The sequence below is a fragment of the Bos taurus genome, chromosome 17, assembly GCF_002263795.3.
Source record: "Bos taurus isolate L1 Dominette 01449 registration number 42190680 breed Hereford chromosome 17, ARS-UCD2.0, whole genome shotgun sequence".
Lineage (NCBI taxonomy): Eukaryota > Metazoa > Chordata > Mammalia > Artiodactyla > Bovidae > Bos > Bos taurus.
Genome location: NC_037344.1, coordinates 45095550 through 45119625, shown reverse-complemented (window position 1 = coordinate 45119625; position 24076 = coordinate 45095550). Strand labels below are relative to the sequence as shown.

At 47.4% G+C, this 24076-nt stretch overlaps 1 protein-coding gene and 1 non-coding gene across 2 annotated transcripts in view; both read left to right on the top strand.

The window, feature by feature from the left end:
- EP400 (E1A binding protein p400) overlaps window positions 1–24076 on the top strand; it is an 88155-nt gene that overhangs the window by 14475 nt on the left and 49604 nt on the right. The window contains 18 exon segments of the mRNA NM_001206859.1: window positions 627–714; window positions 2084–2191; window positions 2697–3082; window positions 5035–5331; window positions 5813–5998; window positions 7117–7257; window positions 8292–8370; window positions 9049–9098; window positions 9507–9564; window positions 10421–10510; window positions 15058–15165; window positions 16126–16316; window positions 16564–16741; window positions 21293–21429; window positions 22405–22574; window positions 22877–23051; window positions 23134–23270; window positions 23815–24001. Of these exon segments, the coding sequence (NP_001193788.1) occupies window positions 627–714; window positions 2084–2191; window positions 2697–3082; window positions 5035–5331; window positions 5813–5998; window positions 7117–7257; window positions 8292–8370; window positions 9049–9098; window positions 9507–9564; window positions 10421–10510; window positions 15058–15165; window positions 16126–16316; window positions 16564–16741; window positions 21293–21429; window positions 22405–22574; window positions 22877–23051; window positions 23134–23270; window positions 23815–24001 (2766 nt within the window).
- MIR6520 (microRNA mir-6520) lies at window positions 22804–22887 on the top strand. Its single transcript, NR_107757.1, has one exon. It is a non-coding gene; the product is annotated as a microRNA mir-6520 (primary transcript).

Here is a 24076-nt window from a genome sequence, read left to right as displayed (position 1 = left end):
TGCAAGATGGTACAGAGATGTCAAAGGTGTAGGGTGCCCAGTTTCTGTCTTTGATGGTAGCTTTTCATTAGAACATTTTAAATAACCTATATATATTTCACACAGCTATATATCAAGTAGGGTGCTAATTGCAGTACCATTTTGAAGTTAGATTGTTATTAATTGGAGTTTTAGTGCCATTTTCCAGTAGGAAGACAGTTTCAACCTTTCTTCTTATCATTCAGCTTTGTGATTTTGGCGGGCTATGTGACGACAGGTAGTGTAATAATTAGGGAGGCTAAGCTGTAGTCCTAGGCAAAACTAAGATTTCCTGCATTAGAGTCTGCTGTCACTCTGTGTACAAAGCCAGTTCGTTTCTGAAAGACTCTAGAGTCACATTGATCTGAAATTCCATTTAAAACCAGAATGCAAGTCCTTTTTTATTCTCCAGAGGTAAGTTAGAACTTAAATTATTTTTTTTACAATATGTTGGGTAGATAACATTTCTCAAAAATGAATGGAGTCAGTGTTTGGGGTGATTATGACAGTTTTAGTTTACATTCATTCTTGTGATGCACTTAATTTATGAAAATCTCAGTTTTTTTTGTTTTTTGTTTTTGTTTTTGTTTTTTTTTTATCCCCAGCAGCAAGCCCTTGCAGGGACCCTGGTGGCAGCAGCTGGAAGTGCGATTGAAACGGATCCCTTTAAGAGACAGCAGGCGGGACCCCCGGCAGGTATGTCATGGAGCACAGGCTCAGGGGCCAACAGAGCCAGTTGGCTTCTTAGTTTGGGAGTTCCAGTGTAGTGGCCACCTGTTTCTGAAGCGTGGCCCTTAAAAGAATTTAGTTCTGGTTTGTTTCTACTTCGAAAGTTAATTTTTCTTTGGGTAGTAATCAACAAAATATTCTTGTGCATGTTTATGTGTACTGAAGTTAGAAGTTTATTAGTTGACTAGGTATATTCCAGTTTCATTTTCTATGTGCATTTATAGGCTCATGTCCTCAAGTGTAAAGCCATCTGCCTTTTCAAATTGTCATTTATTTTTTCAAACTGGATTTTTTCTCCAGCTTAGAAACTTAATACACATTTTGTGTAAAAGATTCAAACAATTCAGCAGGATATAGTTTGAGCTCACCTCTGATTTGGTATTCCTTCTCCATTCCCTAGCCACACAGCTGGCTGCATGTGTTCATTTTCCCAGATAAGCATTGCTTCAGGTGTGTCATTCTGAAAAAATTAAAATGCAATCCTATATGCACTGTTACGCCTTTAATATTAAATGACTAGGTTACGTTTCCCAGTCATGGATCTCATTCTTTTTGATGGCTGCAAAGCATTGCACCCGGTGCATGGATATTTCCTTTATTCATTAAAGAATAATGTTAGCATTCATTTGTTAGTGTTACCTTTTTTCTGTTATAATAAAAATAGGATTAAACCTTTAGTTTCACATTTTTTCCTACATGTCTGTGCATGTTTATAAAAGCAGCTCTCCAAGAATGAGACTGCTGATCAGAGTGTGTGCATAGTGAAGGGTTAGTGGTGCTAGGTTGCCCTCCAAAAGGATAGGGCCAGTTTTTGCCCCATTAGCAGTTTCTGGTTCTCTCAAATTTTGGCCATGTTATTAAGTATGACCTATCTTTTAATCTTTGTCAATCTTGCGGGTGAAAAATGAAATGTTTGTTTTGAAGTGGATTTCTTTCATTTCGGTAAGGTTGTAGTATCTCTTCACATTTTTAACCATTTGTGAATGTGTCCCTCTGCTAGCTGTTTGTGTTCTTTGCCCATTTCGTCTGTCTGGTTGTTGAGCCTTTTCATATTAATTTGTAAGAGCTTTCTGAATGTTGCCCATCGTGTATGTTGCAGATATTGTCTCTTAGGTTGACGCTTATCCTTTGCCTTTTTATGATGCTATTCTTTATATTTACAAGTTTTTAACAGAAAGAAAGTGTATTTATCAACCTTTTATGGCTTCTGCATTTTGGTTCATGCATAGAAAGGCCTCTCTGTTCAAAGATGATAAAAACACTTAGACATGTTTTTTCTACTACTTTTGTGGTTATTTTTTACATCAAACTGCACCTTTTCTGAAAATTATTCTAGAGCAGTCTAAGAGACCTCGACTTGAAGTGGGTCACCAAGGGGTAGTTTTCCAGCACCCAGGGGTGAATACAGGAGTTCCTCTCCAGCAGTTAATGCCGACAGTTCAAGGTAAGACCCAGCACCAGAACCAGCTCTCTAGTTCAGAAAAAGGGAGTGCAGAGAGGGCTTAGGGAAGCAGCACCAGGCTGGACGTGTGCAGTCCAGATAGCATATCCCGGTGGTTTCTGCCGCTGGGATGTTCCTCTGAGTCCCACTTAACACAGCATGAAGAAACCACTGGAGACTAGCTCTTGTCACCTTAGCGGAGCCGCACGCCCCACTGTCCTCAGCTTCTCTCTGGTTTTCCCTCCTGTGTATTTTCTGACTTGCTGCTGTGGTAGGGACCCTGCGGTTAGTCTGTGCCTGCTCTGCTTGGTGCTAACTTGCAAAGGCCGAGTGCCTTTCTTTCTTGTTTGTGTGCTCATTTATCACGTTAGACCTAATACACACAGGTTTCCCGCCAGTTAAATTTCCCCTCTGAGTGTGTGGTGCTGTCAGCGCAGGGTCTGTGACAATGCTGGGAGGTGGAATCGAGCCCCAGAGTCAGGGCTGCTGGGTCTTCCCTTTCTTGCAGGGGGAATGCCTCCTGCCCCGCAGGCCACCCAGCTCGCCGGCCAGAAGCAGAGCCAGCAGCAGTACGACCCCTCTACTGGGCCCCCGGTGCAGAACGCCGCCAGCCTGCACACGCCTCCGCCGCAGCTGCCCAGCAGGCTGCCCCAGGCTGGCCTCCCTGCCGCACCACTGCCCCCCGCTCTGCAGTTCCCCCCACAGCCGCAGATGGCGGAGCCCCAGACCCAGCTCCCAGTCCCCGTGAAGACGCAGCCGCCCAACGCTCCGGCCCCCGCGCCCCCACCCGGCCCACTCCCCACAGCTCCCCCGCAGCCCACGCCACCCACCCTCCACATCCCGATGCCCGGGAAGGCGCAGATGCAGGCCCCTCCACTCCCGGCCCAACCACAGGTACTGCGGGCCCTTGCTGTTCCCCAGGTTAGAGGGGGAAGAAAAGACAGGTGGTTTGTTGGATGGGACGGTGCGTGGCCAGATAACTCACCCTCTCCTAGCAGCTTACTCTCCACTGTGGAGCAGTTAATTCACTAGTTGCAACATAATTTTGTTTGGTTCTGCAGTCCTAGTCATTGTTATTAAAATGTCAGAAAATGACTCAATTCTTCCTGCTGCTCTCTCTACCGAGAGGTGAGTACAGGGCTCCATGACCCTTGTCCCACCTGATATGCTGGGTCACAGTATGTCACTGCAGCTCCTGACCGTCCACCAGGCTCTGTCCCCAGGTGCCTCCCCTTGGACGCTGGTTCCATAAGTGGTGGGCATGGCATAGATTTCCAGGCTTGATACATGTTTCCTTCACTAATTTGCTTCACCCAGATGCCTTTGTGAAATGTGTACAATGAACCGTGTGGGGTCCCTGACGAGCAGTGAGGCCAAAAAGTGTGGGCCTGGGGCCCCAGAAGGGGCAGGAGGGAGTGTTTTCAGAGGCTTATCTTAGCTGCGTGTAGTCAGCTGCACAGGAAAACCACCCCGCCCCCAACTGGTTAATGAGGAGACTTCCCCGCTGGACTTGGAGCTCGAGTTCTGGTGATTGGAGACGCTTGCTCTCCCACAGGGTGGTGGTGCCTCCCATTGCCTGCAGGTGCGGGGCGCGGCACGGCACGGCGTCACCTGCTTTCCTCCACCTGGCAACTGCTGTGGTAGAGTCTTTATTATTGTCCTCATTAGCCATGAGAAGATTGAGGACAGAAAGCCTGGATTACATGGCCAGGGTGGCCAGCCAGCGCTGCAGGGGCTGTGACTGGCTCCCGGCATTGACTACGGAGCCTTCTGTGTGCCTTGAGAAGGAACCCCCTTCTCCCACCAGGGTGGCTGAGCCTCTCCCCAGGCAGGCTGGAGGTTTGCGTGGAGATGAGTCTTTCTGTTTTGGACACGGTTGTTGAGCCCGGTACCAACTTCATGCAGCACTGATGTCTTTCTTGGGTTTGTTTCCTGCCCTGCTTGACCACATGTGCTGTGGGATGTGATTTTAGAGGAGTTCTTACAGAAGCCATTGAGTTCCGTTCCTTCCAGGTTGGGAGGGACCTACAGACTTCTTCTGTGAAGGGCCACAGAGAGGAAGCATGATGGTATTCCAGGCTTTGTGGGCCGTGTGGTTTCTCTTGGGCCACTCAGCTCTGCCCTGGAAGGTGAGAGCAGCCCCAGGGCCCACAGATGTGTGGCCGCAGCCAGTAGAACTTTCCGAGTCTGTGGCTGGTGGAGGACATTTCCGTAGATGTGCAGAGAGAAGCTGCAGGTTGTGAGAGGCCCATCCTTGGCTGTGGTGCCCTCTCCACACTGCAGGTTATAAACGTGCTGTGTTTGCACCTCTCTGTCCCCAGCCCTCTTAGTGGGGCAGTAACTTGCCTTCCCTGCTCTCTGCACCCCCGCTTGCTCCCGACAGAGTTCCTGTGTGAATTTAACTGCAGTCCAGGGAGGGAGGTGAGTTCTCAGCTTTACAAGCTTGACTCTCAAGCCAGGACTGAGGAGGGCCCCTAACCTTACAGCTTGCCTACCATAAGAATTTGTATTTGCCCTTCAGAATTTGATATTTTTCAATTAAGGAGAACTATATACAATTAAAAATTCTAAAAAATTATTTGAAAAAAAGCAGTAAAAGCTGGAAAAAGGTAAAAAAAACTTAGATAAGACATTATGTGAAAGCACAGTTTACAGTGAGCCCTTAATGTGGTTTTGTGGACAAACAGGACTTCTTTTCTGTGGACATGGCTTAGTTTGCCTGTTATCGTGGTCTGCGGATGGGCTTTGTGATTGGTTTCGTGGCGGGGAAGAGGGTGCATTGGTGTGTGCCTCTCTGCTGGCCTGTGGGTTCCGGGTGCAGTACTGAGCCCTGTTTCCCCTGCTAGACGGTGGCACCGACCAGACCGCCCGTGGACCCCACCCAGTCCTGCCTGCGGCCCCCGCCCTCCACCTCCACTACCTCGACTGTTGCCCCCGCCAGTGGCTCAGGCCTGGGACCTTCACCTGCACGCGCCTCCCCGGTGAATAGACCCTCCTTGGCAACCAACAAGTCACTGTCTCCAGTCACCGCCCGCGCCCCGGGGGCAGCCGTGTCGGCACCCCCAAAACCACAGAGCCCAGCTCAGAATGCTGCCCCGCCCCAGGACAGTTCTCAGGATAAGCTGGCAGAACAAATAGCCTTGGTAAGTGCCTGGGAAGATTGCAGTGTGGAGCCCAGCTGGTAGAATGCATTTGATTTTACTTTCTAAGGGGGCAGTAGTTTAAAACGAAGCCCCTGATGGTCAGGATGACTGATGGAGGTATGTGATCAGGAGAAACCAAGATATCAACTGCATGGTGGGCCCTGTCCTGCTGCAGGTAGTCTGGTGTGGAGAAGGTCTTTTCTGTGCCGGTGTCAACAGTTTGGGTGTGGGGAGTGGGCAAGACGTGGGGTGCTGACTGAGCGCTCAGAGCCAGCTGGAGCCTGCCCAGGCCAGTGCAGGTTGCAGGCTGCACTTAGTTGGTGCTTACTGTTTGTTGGGTGACTAAGCAGTTACGTGTAAGTGCTCTGCTGTGAGTGTTGGTCTGGGCACTCGGCCCCATGTGTGTGGGATGGGGCAGGATTGTAGATTCAGTGTGAATTAGTGGTACACACCTCAACTGTGTGCTGGATGCTCCTTGCAGGAAAACCAGATCCATCAGCGCATAGCGGATTTAAGGAAGGAAGGCCTGTGGTCCCTCCGACGGCTGCCCAAACTTCAGGAGGCCCCACGGCCCAAATCGCACTGGGACTACCTGCTGGAGGAGATGCAGTGGATGGCCACGGACTTCGCCCAGGAGAGGAGGTGGAAGGTGGCCGCTGCTAAGAAGGTAGGTTTGGGACACAGGCAGTCACAGTTCTCAGGCAGCCTTGGGAGGTGTTACGGACGGAACGTGCTGTACATGGCAGGTCTCCCAGCCCCAGTCTCTAAAGGGTTTCTTGACTCATGATGTGGATGAAGAATATCCTGTTGTTTAGAGAGTACCTGCTCTGCCATTCCTTTCTGAGGATTGTCCTCAGGGCTCCAGCATGGACTGCTGGAAACAGACCCGGCTCCTCTGCTGCAGTTCTGTCCTGGCATCTAGTTTCTTTTCTGGCCAGTTTCACCTGACAATTGGCATGAGGGTGCCTTCAGCTCCCCAGATCCAGGCTTGAGAGTAGGAGGGGGAAGAGGCCAGCTGGCTGGAGGGCAGCTCAGGCACTCATGCCTGGCCTTAGGGCTGCTGGCAGGCTGCCTGCTCCGTGCTGCCTAGTCTGTCCATCCAGCTTCTCTCCATTTCTGCCTCAGACTTCATTTCCCTCTCTCTGTTCCTAAAGCAGGCACGCAGCCTGGGGGAGAACCTCTGGGAGGTGTTACTGCTGATGCTCGCAATGTAGAAGGTGGCAAGTTTCTAGGGCTCTTAGGTCCCAGAGCGCAGAGCAGCTGTCCTTGTGTGCCTGTGTGTAGCTCCAGGCCAGGTGCTTCTCCCTCCACTGCTGTGTGTCTCTTCCTCTGGATTAGATTCATATTTCGTATACTTTCAGGACTGAGATTGGTCTTGTGTGCCAGACTGTCCACATCCCTCCTCTAAATTCTTACCCCTGCTTTCCCCACATAGTTTTGGTAGAGAGAAGCTGAGTCCATGAGGATAACAGCAGGGTGTGAATCTAAAGGGTCTTAAATCAGGTTCTTTGGTATTTCAGAAAATAACAGTATCATACTCCATTTTAGAGAAAAATATGTGTCCTTGGTAAAAATAACACTTGTAGGACAGTTAAGCAGCACATTGGCAGTCATTTTTGCTGGAGTAAGCTTTTCTCCTCTGCTGTGCGTGCAGGTGAGGATGCGTCTCTCTGTGAATTACATGCAGTTATGCGCTGAGAAGATTTTAAGAAAATTTAGCACATCTTTTTTTCTGATGGCATGACACAGGGCACAACATACAGTTGTTGAACTTCTGTTTACTAGCTTGTCAGAACTGTAGCTCGTCATCATGAAGAGAAGAAGCTTCGGGAGGAAAGGGGGAAGAAAGAAGAACAGAACCGATTGAGGCGAATAGCTGCGTCAACTGCTAGAGAAATAGAGTACTTTTGGTCAAATATTGAACAGGTAAATTCTGAAATTTTGATGGGGTCTTGGAATCATAGACTGTGTCAGAGTTGACAAGGCAGGCTTCTGAACCATGCCTGACTCTGTGCTGGAGAAATCCCACAGGTAGAGCCCCAAGTGTCATTTAGAAAGGCGAGGTCCCTGCACTGCTGTGGCACCTCTGGACTGTTGGCTTATTAAGATACCTGGTTCTCCCTCTCTGTTTCTGTTTGTGCATCAAAATCCCCATTGGCCACGATCTGCACGTTGTGTGATGTCTGTGAGCCTCCGTGAGGGGCCCTTCAGACAGACCTCTGTTGCAGGTCACTAAAGGGCTTCCCAGGCAGCATAATGGTAAAGACTCCCCCTGCCAATGCAGGAGATGCAAGAGACATGGGTTTGACCTGTGGTCGGGAAGATCTGGAGTAGGAAATGGCAACCCACTCCAGTATTCTTACCTGGAAATTTCAATGGCCAGAGGAGCCTGGTGGGCTACAGTCCAGGGGTTGCAAAGAGTCAGACCTGACTGAGCAACTGAGCACACACATGCAGGTCACTAAAGACTGGTTCATACTTCCAGAATGGCTCCTCTGTCTGTCTTTCTGTAACAGTTCTCATCTTAACCTCTGACAGAATTTGGGCAGGATGCAGCTGATACATTGTAATTAAAGAGTACCAAATTGAACATTTCTCTCTGAACAGCATGGGGGTGAGGCCACCAACTCCGCATGCAATTGAAAGTCTGCGTACAACTCATCATCTGCCCTCTGTGTCCGCGGGTCCATGGCTACTCGTTCAGCCAGCCGCCGAGTGTGCGGTTGTCACGTTCAGCCAGCCGCTGAGTGTGCGGTTGTGTAGGCTTTACCCCTGGAGAACATCTGTGTGCACCAGTGACCTGCACAGCTCAAACCCATGTTGTTCAAGCATCAGCTGTAATCTGAAGTGAGGTTGGACAGCTGGGCTTTTGGTCTACAAATTTTAATGTTTTCATATACGAAACTTTTATAATTTACATCCTTAATAGCACGCTTATTTATTTAACTGTTTGCGTTTAGGTCGTGGAAATAAAACTACAAGTAGAATTAGAAGAAAAAAGGAAAAAGGCTTTAAATTTACAGAAAGTTTCCCGGAAAGGTATGATTACTTTTTAAAAAGTCTTCCCTTTTGTGGATTGTGTCTGCTTGGACTCTGCTCATCACCTCCCTGTGACATCGTGGCCCCCTGTGGAGCCTGCCCAGGGAGATCTTCCTTCAGCAGCCTGGTCCTGGCATTTCAGTTCTTTTGAGATTTGCTAGTGTGAGTCCATGCCCACGGGGAGGTCAGCTTCGGCAGGCTCTCAGAACTGAGGACAGTGAGGTGAACTCCCTTGGCTTTGACCCCTGGGGCCCCCATCTCTAGCTGTCTCACTGCTCTCATGTTGCTTCACAGTAGCTGCCTGGTCACTGGCCACCCAGGGGGTAGCTTTCACTGGGGGAGGGGATAGTTTCTCTCTTTTATTGATGAGGAAACTGAGGTAAAGAGGTGGTCCCTGCTGAAAGGCATGGATCTCTAAGATCATACAAATCATGAAATAGAAACTTTGCCAGATGGGAGACTGGGTTTCTGCAGAAGCATCGGTGCTGAAAGCTGAGAGCGTGTGTGGAGGTGGGGCTGGCACTGTGCCGCCCTGTGTTCCTGGAGGGGAGGCGGGCCTCGCCCTTGCTGCCCTCTCCTCTCGTGGAGGGGGCGCAGCAGAGATGCCCTTGGTTGTGTGAGGAACGTCACCTCCTTCACAGCCCTAGTGAAAACGAATCATGTTACCTGTCTCTTTAGGAAAAGAGTTGAGACCTAAGGGACTTGATGTACTACCGGAAAACTTTCTGGTAAGTTTGGGACTGTCATGTCACTGCGTGAGAGGATGGAAGTGGTGTGAGTGAAATACAGTGCCTGACAAAGTAGAGTTACTTGTGTCTGGAGAAACTCGTAGACATGAGTAATGTTCTCTTGCGTTATGAAATCAGTCTCCCCTGGGCATAAAGCGAGTTCCTCATAGCTTTAGGCTCATCTGGGTGTTACTTTGGTGGTTTGGGGAGACACGTTGAACACAGCAGGTGTGGCTTTAGTCTCCCTCCTCCTCTGCCTCCTCCGCACCTTTCCCGTGTCTGATGTGGACACGCCTGTCATGGCCTCTCCCACCTCTTCTAAATGCATGTTGAATAGACATCTCTGCTTTGGTTTCTCATTCTGTGTTTTCAGATCGCACGCTTAACGATTTTTGTTCTGCATTTCAGGATTCGGGAATATCTGGAAGAAAAAGAAAAGCGAGTACGTCTTTAACTGATGATGAAGGTCTGTCCCCCTCCTGGTGCTCTTGGCTGTCGGGAGGGCTCTCTGACAGCGCAGCTAGAGAGCTCGCTCAGTGCCACCAGGGTGTCGAGTATGGCCCTGCCTGGAAGAGTCAGTGGTTCAGTGGCTTGTGCTCTTGGGGGCCAGATGCCTTGGTGGATGGTGGGGATTTTGCAGTGAAGAAGTGAAGAGCTGGATTGTGAAGGAGAGAGTGTGTTGGATGGTGTGTGTGTGTGTGTGTGTGTGTGTGTGCACATGCGTGCATGACCACACATGCATGCTTTTTGTTTGTAGGGAGGAGAGGTGGTTAGTGTTGAGGAGTTAGCGGGAAGAAAGGCCTGCTGTCGTGAGGGCTCAGTTCAGATGGAGCAGTGGCCCGAGGGTGGGTGGAGTTCCGCTTGGGTGCTGGTGGCCTTTTCTCTGCCAGGATTCCGGGGCAGGGGTGCAGGACAGGAGCTGAGCTCCAGGAATTTTCAGCTGGAGCCTCCAAAATGGCGATGGTGAATTTGCAGTGACGCCATGTAAAGCGCTCATGGATTTTTCTGTAGTGGGCTCTGCAGGTGGACAAGAAGTTCCACGTCGCTTCCTATTTTGGCCTGAATAAGGTCTGTCATGTGATGAAAAACCAGGCTTTATTTCACACCCTGAAAAGGAAGAGAAAGTATAAAGCATGGTCCCTGGTTTTTTGCTCACTTAATATATACTGTCATTTCCAGATTCAACCTGAGAAATTAGGACTTAGTTTTAACTTCTGTAATAGCTGTGTGAAACAGTTCTGGAGCCTTGTAGTGTTTCATGAATAGCTGAAGAGAAGCTGACGTGGAGTCTCTCTCTCTGACATTTGGTGATGACATTTCAGTGGAAGATGAGGAGGAGACGATTGAAGAGGAAGAAGCGAATGAAGGGGTTGTGGATCACCAAACAGAGCTGTCTAATCTAGCCAAAGAAGGTAGGCCTGAGCAGCTTACTGAAAGTGCTCTATTGAGCATTTAAGCCATTATAAACGTTTAAGAGTAAGGTGTAAAAGCCCAAATATATTGCGTTCATTGTAGCCAACCACACTGCCCAGGGTTGGATAGAGTATGGGGTAACCTTTCCCAGGGGTGACTGCCAGCCTGAAACTTGCCTTTATCATTTCTTTGGCTCCATTTTACCCCTTCCAGGCACGTAAATCCTAAACTACCTACAGCTTTGCTTGTGTGTTGAAACTTTGTATAAACAGAACCACTCTGGAGGCTCATCCGCTTGCTTTTCTCAGTTCTGTTGCCGATTTTTGTCCCCTGTGGTCCTGTGTTGCTATAAGTTCATTAATTCTCACTGCTGAAGTGTTGGGTGTGTGCCTGTGTCGCGGGTTGTAGGTTGTACTGTTGGTGGGGTGTTGGTGGTTCCCCTGCATTTGTCCTGATAGACGGTGCTGTGTGCATCATTCGAGTGTTTCCTGTGTGCACGTGCGGGAGCGTCTGCTTGGAGTAGCAGGGTCGGCTTGTGAGGTATGCACACATGAGGTGGTGCCCCGTCAGAGTTAGAGCGGTTGTCTCAGGCCCCACGTCTCAGGAGCACCTGTTCTTGTCATCCTGTGGTGGCGGGGAGCATTACCCACGAAGTGCAGTGTCTTCTTACCGCTATCTTTACCAGCTTGGTTTTGCATTTTCTTTCCTGTACTCACGGTGGGTGTTCTTCACCAGTTCTGGGCACATTTCCTTGTCAGTGATGTTTGTCGTAGTGACCTTTTTCCAGTTGGTTTGGGGTGGGTCTTCATTCTCTTTGTGATGCCTTTTGAGAAATCAGTGTTCTTAATCTTAGTGCATTTGAGTTTGTCAGTGTTGATTAAAAAAACTTTTTTTAATCTCAAGATCAAAAGGATGTCTTTCCGTATTGTCTAAAATTTTTTTGCGCTCATACTGATGTCTTTTCATTCACCACAAGTTGATTTTGTCTCTAGTGTGAAATAAGAGTGCAGTGTTTCTCCCCGCCCCCGCCAATGGATTACAGATTGTCTCAGTGCCATCTGAAACAGCCATCCTTCCCCAGTGATGCCCGGTGTCAACTCAGATATTAGGTTTCCTGATACGCACAGCTCTTTTTGGGACCTTTATTGTTTTATCAGTCGGTTTATACCAATACTACACTCTGTTGATTGTTCTTGCTTTATAGTAATTCTTTTTTTATATAATACTATTTTTTAAAATTACTTTTTTATTATTTTTATTTGCGCTGCATCTTCATCACCGCACAGACTTCTCTCAAGTTGCAGCGAGCAAGGGCTGCCCTTTGTGGTGTGCAGGCTTCTCACTGCAATGGCCACTCTTGTTGCGGAGCAGGGGCTCTAGCGCTCAGGTTCAGTAGTTGTGGCCCAGGGGCTTAGTTGCTCTGCAGCGTCTGGAATCTTCCTGGCCCATGCCCCCTGCCTTGGCAGGCAGATTTTTATTCACTGTGCCACCAGGGAAGCCCTATAATAATTCTTGAGGTCTAGCTAGGTCAGGCCTTCTGCCTCATTCTTCTTTGAGGAGAGCCTTGACTATTTGGGGCTTATTTCAGAATCAACTTATCAAGTTTCAGAGAACCAATTAGGGATTTTGGTGTAAATGTAGTTGAGTTAGTGGGTGTTTGGTGAGAACCATGTCTCTATGAAGAGCTTTTTAAAACTGTGATCAAAATAGTCTCTCCATTTACATAGATCTCTTTAAATAGCTTCCACTAATGTTTTCTGGTTGTATATTTTTGTTAGATTTAGTTCTAGGTGCAATATATTTTTTAAAGCTGTAAAAAATGGTGTATTTTTAAGGTTACATTTTAATTTTTTTGCTGGTGTAAAGAAATGAAGTTGATTTTTATTTGTTGATCTTAAATCCAGCAACACTGCTGAATTCTCATGTTGCTTGTATGTATACAACCTCTTCATCCCCAGAGAATAACGTTCTTTCTTTATAATCTTGATCCTTTTATTACCATTCTTGCAAAAAAGTGTAGCAACAAAAGTGTTGATGGTGGACACCTTTGGCTTGTCTTTGTTGTTTTTGGCTGTACTGGACAACTTGTGGGATCTTGGTTTCCTGACTGGAGGTTGAACCCTGGCCCTCAGCAATGAAAGCGTGGAGTCCTGACCACTGGGCCACCAGGGAATTCCCTGGCCTTTGATTTGTTCTTGACTTGAGAGGGGCATTTTCACCTGGAAAGACAGTAACTTGTGGTGGTTGGTCATGACTGGTTCAAATTCAGTGTTCTGTTTCACCTCTTAGTCTTTGAGCTTCACCTTATCTTATGTTCTTGTAGGCCTTTCTCATTCTTTCTCATTTTTGTGTGCATCCCTGACTTGGTAGAGTCTGTGTTAACTTGGAGTTTTAGCTCTTCCACCACTTCCTGTAGTGCAGGAATTGGGAGCAGCGCAGCTGGGTGCTTCTGGCTTGGGTCCTGCGGGGATGCAGCCATCAGCAGGCCCAGTTTCCGGTCTGTGCCCTGCCCCTCCGGCCACCCACAACTAGCTGGCTGGCTGTTGGCAGGTGAGCCCCAGTCCCCTCACATTGGGACTTCTCTGGGGGTTTGTTCTAGCGTCCCCAGAACAGGGTGGAATGGAGGCTGGTCTCCCCAGAGGAGGTGGTCCATGAGCGTCTGTGTCTCCTACAGTGGAGCCTTATAAGCTACTCACTGTCATTTCAAGCCATCTGGTGGTCACCCTGGTTAGCCCTGACCACTGGGGGAAGCTGACCAGCCTGTGAGTGCCATGAATGGTGTCACTGGGGGCGTGTCTTCATCCATCCACAGGGTGCCTCTTCCTGGTTGAGTCTCCTCTCACGCCCTTCACAAAACTTTCAGCACTTTCTTTATGTAGACGTGAATTTTTTAAAACTTTAATTCTAAGTATTTAAAATACTTTCTATCTAAAGAAGTATAGAAATACTTTCTGAGTAGGATTTTTTTCTTCCATTATGTCTTCAGGCTAGTTTTTATGTGTGAAAGCTGTTGATTCCATGAATTAAGTTTGTTCCAAGACACCTTACTAAATTATCTAATTGATGAAGTAGTTTTTCAGTTGTTTCTCCTTTTTTGTTCCTACTTTGATAGCCATCATATGATGTATATGCACATTTCCTTGTATTTCGTTACGAAAACATTCAGACAAACCAGAGAAGTAAAGAACCTTATTATGAACACCCATGTACCTACCACCTCTCTTCCATAATTTCTTCTGCTTGGCTTTATCACATATCTACCTGTCAGCCCCATGTGATGAATAGTTTAAATTGTGAGCAAATCTGTCACTAGAATATTAAGTCTTAAACAGATAGTGCCTTTCCTACTGCTCTTTTGGGGTACTTCTCTGTGGCATTTCTTATTTTGACTACCAATTTTATTGACATACAATAAATATTCAGAAAAGCTTCTGTGTCACAGATACCTAGCTCACAGTGTTCTTTGCCTTGTTTTATCGTAACACCATGTGGAACTGTGTTTGAACATGAACCTGAAGTCCTGGTTTCCAGTTACTTCCCCAGACAGACCCATGGAATTGGGAAATAATGACATTAGAGGGCACGACATTTAAAGCCCTTCAGCTTTTCATACTGGTTACCAGAGAAATAAGCCTGTTTATACCACCACCTGCAGTGTTGAGAGTATTTGACTCTGTATATTGGTCCAGCATTACAGTTTTTAAGATGGTTGCTGGTGTGATGGAGGACCAATCGTGCACTGGTTTCTGGAGAGGCTCAGTTAAATACTTCATGAGCCCTTTATTTTTTGTGTGTGACAGCTCCATATCCCTTGCCCACTGTGGCCGGGGCTTTAGTTTGCTGCGTTATTTGATCAATTAGGGTGAGCTCTTTATACAAAAAGGCTAATAATCTTTAATCATCCTTTTTGAACATTTTTTACTCGTGACTTTTATTTGATGTTTTGTATTTTTATGTGTCATCTCCACCAATTATTTCCATTAGTAATATTTTTATGTTTTCATTTATTAATCTATAAGTTTTATGTACATTTATTAGGTTGTATTTGGGTTATTTTAGGAGTATTCTTTTATGAACAAAAGTTGAGTTTCTCATTTCAAAGATTCTTACCTTACTTTATAAAGAAAATGTCTTATACTTTGTATCAGTAATGGGCAATCATTATTAGCTTTTTTAAAATAAATGTGCTTTTAGAAAATACACACTTTTCCTAAGGAATTATTTTAAAGCCAGGGAAAGGAGTATACAGTTGAGCCTTGAACAACAGGTATGAATTGCGTGGATCCACTTACACGTGGATTTTTTTTTTCCAGTAGTAAATAGTAAAGACTACAATGCTCTGCGATCCATGGTTGGTCAGGTGTGAAGAAACCTCTTACAAGGAGGGCTGGAAGTTATACTCATATTTTCCTCTGCAGAGTTAGCACCCCAACCCCTGAGGTGTTCAAGGTCAACTGTGTGTGAAAGGGCCCTTCTCCCAAAGGGCCTTTCTTCCCAGCTGACACTGTTTGTGTAAAATAATCTTTCTTGCTGCAATCCTTTCCAGCTGAATTACCGTTGATCGATTTGATGAAGTTGTATGAAGGTGCCTTTCTGCCAAATTTCCAGTGGCCCCAACCTAAGCCTGACAGTGAGGAGACAAGTGAAGAAGAAGGTCTGTCTTGACATCTTTGAAGAATTCAGCTTTGAAAACAAAAGCCAAAATACCAAACAGAAGAAGGACACTTAAAACAGAGTTTAAGAATTACCTTTACTTCAGTCTGATGAAAGAAAAAGTTGAAATATATTTAATATAAAGTTTACATTGATAGTGTTATTAAATTCTGTGCTTTTTATTTTTATTGGTCAACTTGGGATAGTTATCAGAACGTTTGATCAAGTTGTGAACAGTGTAGAAACAGTCTTCTCTAGATTGTATGTCACCTAGATGTTATCATGTTTATCCAGGCTGCACTATGCTTGTTGAATTTAGCACACCCATTTTAAGGGCTTTACCTGACTTTTATTGACTGTTCCAAGCAGGTTCACAGACTATGCCCCATAGAGTCTACTTCTTGTTTTCACCCCACCTGTTCTGGTTGTTAGACTTGGCTGCCTGTGGCGGGTGGTGGACGAGGGAGGAGCCAAGAAGAGTTCTGTGGGGATACAAGGGCCTTCTGGACGCCTCGCTGCAGCTGGACTTAAGGAGGGGCTGCTGGCCCCCTTGCCCAGACTTAGATGCTTCTGATCCTTCCTTTCTTGATGGCAGAGGGGCAGTTACTGAACCCTTAGAGGCCGTGAGTCTGTGAGTGGTACTAGCTCTAACACTGTGCAGACATTTTCCAGCTTCACCCAGTGGCCTTCCAGCGTGCTCCTCCAGACTCTGTAAGAGTTTGTACCTGTTTATCTGGAGAGCATTGTTAGCTGTATAAAAGTGGATTAAAACAAACTTGCTGCTTCGTTCTCTATTTGAAGTATTTGGGTTCTGCCGACTCCTTTTTTCTCTTCTCTTTTTTCTTCTTTTCCTTCTCTTTTCATTCTTTTTTTTATTTCTTTTTCTTTTCATGCTAAGTGGGCTCATAATACTATCACAGCATCTCTGATCCCACAAATCCCATTTTCCTGTTGATCACAGACATGGAAGACTGCCCAGGGGACCGGGAGAGCCGGAAGGATGTGGTTCTCATCGACTCGCTCTTCATCATGGACCAGTTTAAAGCTGCAGAGAGAGTGATTGTCGGGAAACCTCATACCAGGGACATCGCGGAAGTGACCGCTGTGGCTGAAGCCATCCTGCCCAAGGGCAGCGCTCGGATCAGCACCGCGGTGAGGCTGCGCCCTTTGTGAGGGATGGTATCCCTGTGAGGGGAAGGTTCCTCCTTCTAAACCAGCTCTTCATCCCAGCGGCAGAAGTTGTCGGGAAAAACAATCACTGACCTTTCCTTTTCTGTTATCTGTGAATCACCTTTATGGCCTTCCAGTAGGCTTATCCTGTGACTGCTCTGACTTCACTTTGGAGAAAGAATTGTAATGGTTCTCCTGAGATGTGTGTGTTGGCCCGTCTGCCCCACAGGTGAAGTTGAACGCCCCGGCCCTGCTGTATGGCGCCCTCAGGGATTACCAGAAGATCGGCCTGGACTGGCTGGCCAAGCTCTACCGCAAGAATCTCAATGGCATATTGGCAGATGAAGCTGGGCTTGGGAAAACAGTGCAGATCATTGCCTTTTTTGCTCACCTAGCCTGTAACGAAGGTAAGAGCCTATCATTGTTTAAATAGTTTGTATTTGCTGAGACTGAAGCGTGAGTGGTACATCTAGCTTGAGGGTTGTGGGGGAGGCCTTTTTTCTCAGTTCCTTTTTTCTGCTCTACACTCTGATCCAGGACTTGAGGGAACAGGGCTTAGAAGCACTCATCTCTGGAGCCAACAAAACTCTTGTTCACAATAGATACTACATCGAGTAACTCACAAGTTCTCTAAGTCTAATGTAACATAGGATCCAGCCGGCTGTGGCTGAGGCTTTGTGACTTCCAGGGTTCTGCTGCCCACTCGTGTGGATGGCAGAGCGGGCAGCAGGGCCTCTGTACTACTTCTCATTGCTGTGAATCCTTTCGCCTGGGCGCTCCCTGCAGTCTGCCCCTGGGCTGGTTGGGGAGCGGCCCTCCTGCTAAGATCACTAGCGCTGCCTTCCTGTCTCTCTGCTGGATCCTGTCACCCACAGGGCTTCTTTCCCAGGAGGGTTCCATGGGAGTAGCCTGGAGCCCTGTGAGGGTTCAGCATCTGCACAGCAGCAGAGGGTCGGGGTGTCTGCTGCCCCCACAGGAGGCTTTGCCCTTTACCCTAAATGTCCACTTCCTCAGCCCTTGGCTCTTTGAACTCACACGGAAGTTCAGCTTGGCACTGTTCACCACAGGGCTACAAATGAGTCTGTGCCCATGTCTCTAACCAGGACGGGGGCTTGTGAGTTTCCTCTCCCAAAGGAAGGGTCTGCTGGCACCTGGGGTGGAATGATGGAGGGCAGCAGAAGCTCATACGTGTTCCAGCACTTAGTCAACTCCCAGGGACCCTTCTGTGTGTCAGCGCTTTAGAGGCAGGGCGGGACTGCTTGAGCTGGAAGAGTTGATATCCTGAGTTGCTGGATAGAGGTTCCTTCAGCCCAGGAGTAGTTTCTTCCTCTGTGGCCCCTCTGGATTCTGACACAGTTACCTTAGCGTCCTTGGTGAATAATTCTGCCTTGCCCTTAGTTTTGAAAGCTTACATTTAATACAAGTGAATCAACTTTGGGACCTTTTTTTCTTGTGTTAATAGGTTTGCTTTTGACCCAGTACCACAAAGTGTTCAGTGTAGTACTTTAAAATTGGTTTTAATTATCTCAAGATAGAAAAGCTACCATGTTTCCTCTCTTGTTTAGTTGAAAAAAATGTTTCTTATTATATTTATAATAGCGTGAAATTGGAAGCAACATACACTTCCAAAAATAGGGGATTTTATTTCATTATTTGAATAAACAAGTGACTCAGTTATTCATTCTGTAGGTGCTTACCTAATGCCTGCCCCATTCCAGGTACTGTCGTAGTCACAGGGGTGCACAGTGAATGCGGATGCGGCATATTGGCGTTGTGTACGTGTGCCTCGCAAGGCCTTTGCGCAGAGGCCTGAGAATGCCGTGGCCACCTGAGCGCGGGGTTTGGGGAGGTGGGGTGGTGGGTGCAGAGGCTGAAAGAGTTGCTGGTGTGTCCACGGGGCAGTATTGAGGCTGGTGTGGTGGCTGGAGGGTACAGAGCCAGGAAGGCCCGTCTGCTGGCCGGGTGGGGGCCTTGGTCTTCCTCCTTACAGGTTTGTGTTACTGCTAGTGTTGGAGGAGTCACTCGGGCACCTTGGTGCTGGAAGCAGACTGAAGGTCCAGCTACTGGGAAGCTTGACAAGTTGGAGCAGAGGCAGGTGCTTGGCAGGTCTTCGCGGGCTCTGAAGGGTGGGTGGGTGAACCTCTGCTGCCTGCCCCACTTCTGCACGGGACAGACCGAGGATGGCTCACCTTGGATGTGGCTCCCCTGTCTGCCCTCACCCCAGGGGGCCCAGTGTCCTTGGGCGCATCATTGAGTAACCATAAAACTGTTCGCCACTTCCTCAAGAGTAGTGGGGTAGCTCCAAGAGAAACTCAAACTGAGTGAGGGGGTTCTGATAAGTTCACACAGTTAAAATTGCTCGTAAACTCACCACCTTCTTTTCTTTTTAAAGTAAAACAACAGGCTGCAGCTGTCCACATGCACCTGCTTCCACCCCCAGTGGTGACCCCTCAGGGCAGTCTGGGGCGAGTCCTGCCCTGTTTCGCCCAAGTGTCAACAGACATGTTCATAAACACATTTGTGGACACTCTGCTCCTCTCCAGAAGTGGAACAATATGCTAAATGCTAGTTAAAAAAAAAAATCTTGTTTTTCACTGGGAGGAAAGGGCCACTGGGGTTGGTTTGCGTTTCTATACTTGTAAAGTCCTGCCTTTCAGAGTTACTGTCTGCTTGTCTTTTTTCCTTTGTGAAGTTCCTCTCTCTCTTTTTCTTTCTTGACTGCCACATAGCTTATGAGATCTTAGTTTTCTGACTAGGGATTGAACCTGGGCCCTCAGCACTGACGGAGTCTTAGCCACTGTACTGCCAGGGAATTCCTGTCCTTTCTGAAATTTCAGTTCACTTGCTTGTTCATTTTCCTCTTGGCTGGTTTTTTTTCTTCATTTAATTGAAGTATATTTGATTTACATTATTGTGTTAGTTTCAGGTGTACAGCAAAGTGATTCAGTATTATATGTATATTAGTATTTTTTTCAGGGTACATATATATTTTTTTTTTTTGGGTACATATATTTTTATATATACTTTCTAGATTGCAAATATAAGTGATAACATAATGTTTGTTTCTCTCTGACTTACTTCACTCAGTTTGATGATATCTAGGTCCATCCATGTTGCTGCAGATGGCATTATTTCATTCTTTTTTATGGCTGAGTAGTATTCCACTCTGTGTGTGTGTGTGTGTGTGTGTGTGTGTGTGTGTGTGTGTGTGTGTCCCCATGTGTGTGTCCACACACACACACCACATCATCTTTGTCATTCATTTGTTGATGGACATTCACATTGTTTCCTTGTCTTTTTTTTTTTTTTTGCTTCCTTGTCTTGACTGTTGAAATAGTGCTTCTGTGGACATTGGATGCAGTATCTGTTCTTTCTTTTTTTATTTAATATTTTTTATTTTTATTGGAGTACAGTTGCTTTATACAGTGTTGTGTTATTTTCTACTGTGCAGTGAAGTGAATGTTTTATATATACACACACACACATATATCGTGCTTTGGATTTTCCTCTCGTTTAGACCACCACAGAATATTGAGTAGACTTCTCTTTCCTGCAGTAGGTTTTCCTTAATTTCTGTTTTATACATAGTATAAACCCAGCCTCACGATTCATTCCTCCCCACCCCCCTTCTCCCCTTGTTGTCCATATGTTTGTTCTCTGCGTTTGTGTCTTATTTCTGCTTTGCAAATAAATTTTTCTGTATCAGTATTGTAGATTCTACACTATGCCATGTTATATTTGTTTTTCTCTTCCTAGCTTCCTTCACTCTTTTCTAATAGAGATTTCTCTGGATATATACCCAGGGGTGGGATTGCAAGATCTTGTGGTAGAGCTCTGTTTTTAGTCTTTTTAAGGAACTCCCAAGGAACACCTGTTTTCCACTGCAGTTGCACCAATTTATATTCCCACCAACAATGTAGGAGGGTTCCCTTTTCTCTACACCCTCTCCAACTTTTATTGCTTGTAGACTTTTTTCTTTGGCTATGCCGTGTGGCATGTGGGATCTTCGTTCCCCGACCAGGGATCAAACCTGTGCCTGCTGCATTGGCAGCATGGAGTCCTAACCAGTGGACTGCTGGGGAAGTCCTGCTTGTGGACTCTTTGATGATGGCCCTCCTGACCAGAGCAAGGTGGTGGTATTGATGTGCACTTCTCTAATGATGAGCAGCGCTGAGCATATCTTCAAGTTACTGTTTATATGTTTTGAATGTTAACCCTTTGTCAGTCACGTTGTGTGCATATATTTTCTTCCATTTGGATAATTCTTTTTAAGGATCAGTATAATACTTTGCATATTAGCTGTTATGCCTATAGATGTGTGCATTACAGGTATTTTTTCCAAGTCTGCCGTTCCTGATTTTTAACTTGGTTTAGGTTTATTTTATAGCACAGGAGTTGAAATTTATGTGTGTATTACTCTAGTAATTTAAACAGCCTTACTTTTCTGGAGAATGAGATTGAAACTGTGTGGTTTGGGATGGGTTGGGATGGTTTGGGTGTGTTCTGATTAGCAGTTGGCAACCGTCATAAGCATGAATGTTGGACCAGCGCCCATAGTGTGGGGGTGACGGAGGGCCATCCTGGGTAGCGAGGCTTGCCAAGTGCTGGGTTCAGAGCTCCTGCCTGAGGTTTCTTCCTTTTTGAGCATTGTTTTGTGTAGATGAGGGTTCTTCACCCCCGTTACATTAGTGGGCCATGGTTTTGAATAAATTGTCATTTTACTGGGCACTTACGTTTTCAGCACCTCTGTGGAGTGTGCCCTGTGGCGGCGCTGGGAGTGGAGACACAGCATGTTGTCCTGCTCTGTAGGGAGGATGGAGGACAGCCCTCCGTCCCCGGTGATGCCTGCTCTAGTCGTGCCTGGACTCCCCCACACACTTGCTCACCAGGCACAGTGCTGGGCGCCTGGACTGGACACACGGCTTTTGTTACACAGGAAACTTCTGTCTCCTTTGTAGGCAACTGGGGCCCTCACCTTGTCATTGTGAGGAGCTGCAACATACTCAAGTGGGAGCTCGAGTTGAAGCGTTGGTGTCCGGGGCTCAAAACGCTCTTGTATGTTGGCAGCCATAGAGAACTCAAGGCAAAGAGACAGGTATGTTATTTTAAACGTGAAAAAGAATGAAACAGAAAAGTATCTTAATTTCTATAATAAGCAAACTTCAAAGTGTTAGCATATGCTTGTTAGTGTAATTATTGTAAACCACTCATTTGTGAGACCCCAGACCTTGTAGTTGTCTGGACTTGGAGCCCCCGGAAGCAACAGACCATACTTAGTAAACTGGCCTGCAGGGTTCCCCCCGCGCCCCGCAGAGCTCAGGTGGTCTCTGGAGGGGCTACCATCCTTTTAAACCATAAATCTGTTGGTTATCACAGGCAGAAATGAGAAATTGTGATGCATCCTGGGTTCTGAATTATAAATCCATAAATAATTCCCATGGACGTGTTTATAAGGAGTATTTGTGACAAACAGAAGAGCTTCTGAAACAGATTTGGACTTGTATCTATTTTCTGCCCAGTAGTTTCTAGTACTAGATTCTAAGTAAATGTTCCAGATCAGTTATTCATTGAAGAGAAAAATATGGCTTATGGTTAAACTCTACTGTGTTGAGTAGTAGTTACTAAAAAAGTGTTTTTCTCTGAGGTGTCTCTTCTTGGCTTTTTCTTTTTTATTTTTACGATCTCGGGTTACTGCTCTTTAAAACCTTAAATGTAGTCAGTTGCAACATAGCTATTCGTGTTTCCTGTCAGCTTCTGAATGTATGTTTCCCTCACTAAGATTATATACCATGAAGACAAGCCCCACTTCAGGATACTGCGTGCTATTGTATTTTCCAAAAGCAATTGTTAATGCCCCCAAAGCAGTTTCTTAATTTGTCCACACGAGGGCCTTAGCCTCCTAGAGAAAAAAGATCCTAAAAATACAAACAGCCATTTTCTATGTGGTGGCAGCAAATTATTAAGAAAAAAGAGTGGAGTGACGGTGATGGGGACAGGGTAAGTGGGTGGTGAATCCTCTCCCGACGGCTTGCGCCCGAGGAGGTGGTGAGGCCTGGCTTGTGTGCTGCAGGAGTGGACGGAGCCCAACAGCTTCAACATCTGCATCACATCCTACAAGCAGTTCTTCAAGGGCTTCGCGTCCTTCACGCGGGTGCGCTGGAAGTGCCTGGTCATCGATGAGATGCAGCGCGTGAAGGGCATGACCGAGAGGCACTGGGAGGCCGTGTTCACCCTGCAGAGGTCTGACTGCCCCTGCCACGTGCCCTGTGCTCTGTGTTGCTGATGTAAAGGTTCCTTGGAGGAACTGTAGGGAATTGCAGACCCCCAAATGGCCTTTCAGCTGCAAGGACTCCCCCTCACCTCTGTCTCAGCACTTGAGGGCTGAGGAGACCCAAGGCACTTGCCTAATTCAGTTCATTAACTTAATTTGTGTGTGCGCACGCATGTGTGCAGGCTCCACAGGATCACTGTCCCTCTCCTTGAGTATTGTCAGAGAGAGCGATTCTGTGCCCACCCTGAGTCGTCTCTCCGCCTGTACTCAGCCAGCAGCGCCTGCTCCTCATCGACGCGCCCCTGCACAACACCTTCCTGGAGCTGTGGACCATGGTGCACTTCCTCATCCCCGGCATCTCCAGGCCCTACCTGCACTTCCCCCTGAAGGCCCCCAACGAGGAGAACCAGGACTACTATCACAAAGTGGTCATCCGGCTGCACCGGGTACGCGCCCGCGGGCCCCTGACGTAGCATGGCTGTGACACTGTTTTTGGAAAGGAAACAATGGAGAGCTCTCTCTTTTCAGGTGACACAGCCCTTCATTTTGCGGAGAACTAAGAGAGACGTAGAGAAGCAGCTGACGAAGAAATATGAGCATGTCCTCAAGTGCCGCCTCTCCAATCGACAGAAGGCCTTGTACGAGGATGTCATCCTGCAGCCTGGGTGAGTGTGCCCCCCACCACCCTCTCTGCCCGCACGGAGCAGGGCCTCCTCTGGTCTTTTAGAAGGCTCCTTTTCGGGAGGTGGGTGCCTGGAGCTGGAGGCCACGCTCCTCTCGGGCTCAACAGTCCTATCTCCTCCCTGGTCCTGTCAGAGGCTCTGCCCATAGCCGGCCCAGGAGGAGCACAGCATGCCGCCATGTGAAAGGACTCGTGTGGAGTCAGGGCATTCCTTCCCCGACCCAGACAGACCCCTGGGCTCTTTGGGACACCTGCCCTGTTGCTCTTTGGGGGCATGCCATGGAGGGTGCCCCGACGTCTAACCCGTACCCTGGCTCTCTGGCCTCCCGTCCTCTCTCATGGGGTGGTGAGCCAGTCTCAGAACCACAACCTCATGGAGGTGGGTTGGCATGTGGCAGATTTACTCACCAGGTCAAGGGGATGCACCAGCTGTGCGTTCATAGATGGGGATAGCAGACGGGGAGAAGCCCAGCTGGCACATGTTTGCACCCCTGGCAATGCTCCTATCTCTTCCTGCATGTGCGTAGGACCCAGGAAGCGCTGAAGAGCGGGCACTTTGTGGACGTGCTGAGCATCCTCCTGAGGCTACAGCGGATCTGCAACCACCCTGGGCTGGTGGCACCCCGGCTCCCGGAGTCCTCCTACACGGCAGGGCCGCTGCAGTACCGCTCCGCCTCGCTCGTCCTGAAGGCGCTTGACAGAGACTTCTGGAAGGTACAGAGAGGGTGCCAGAGGGGTCTCCATTGAGCTCTGTTCCAGGAGCTTCTGGACATCAGTGTCCACTAACTT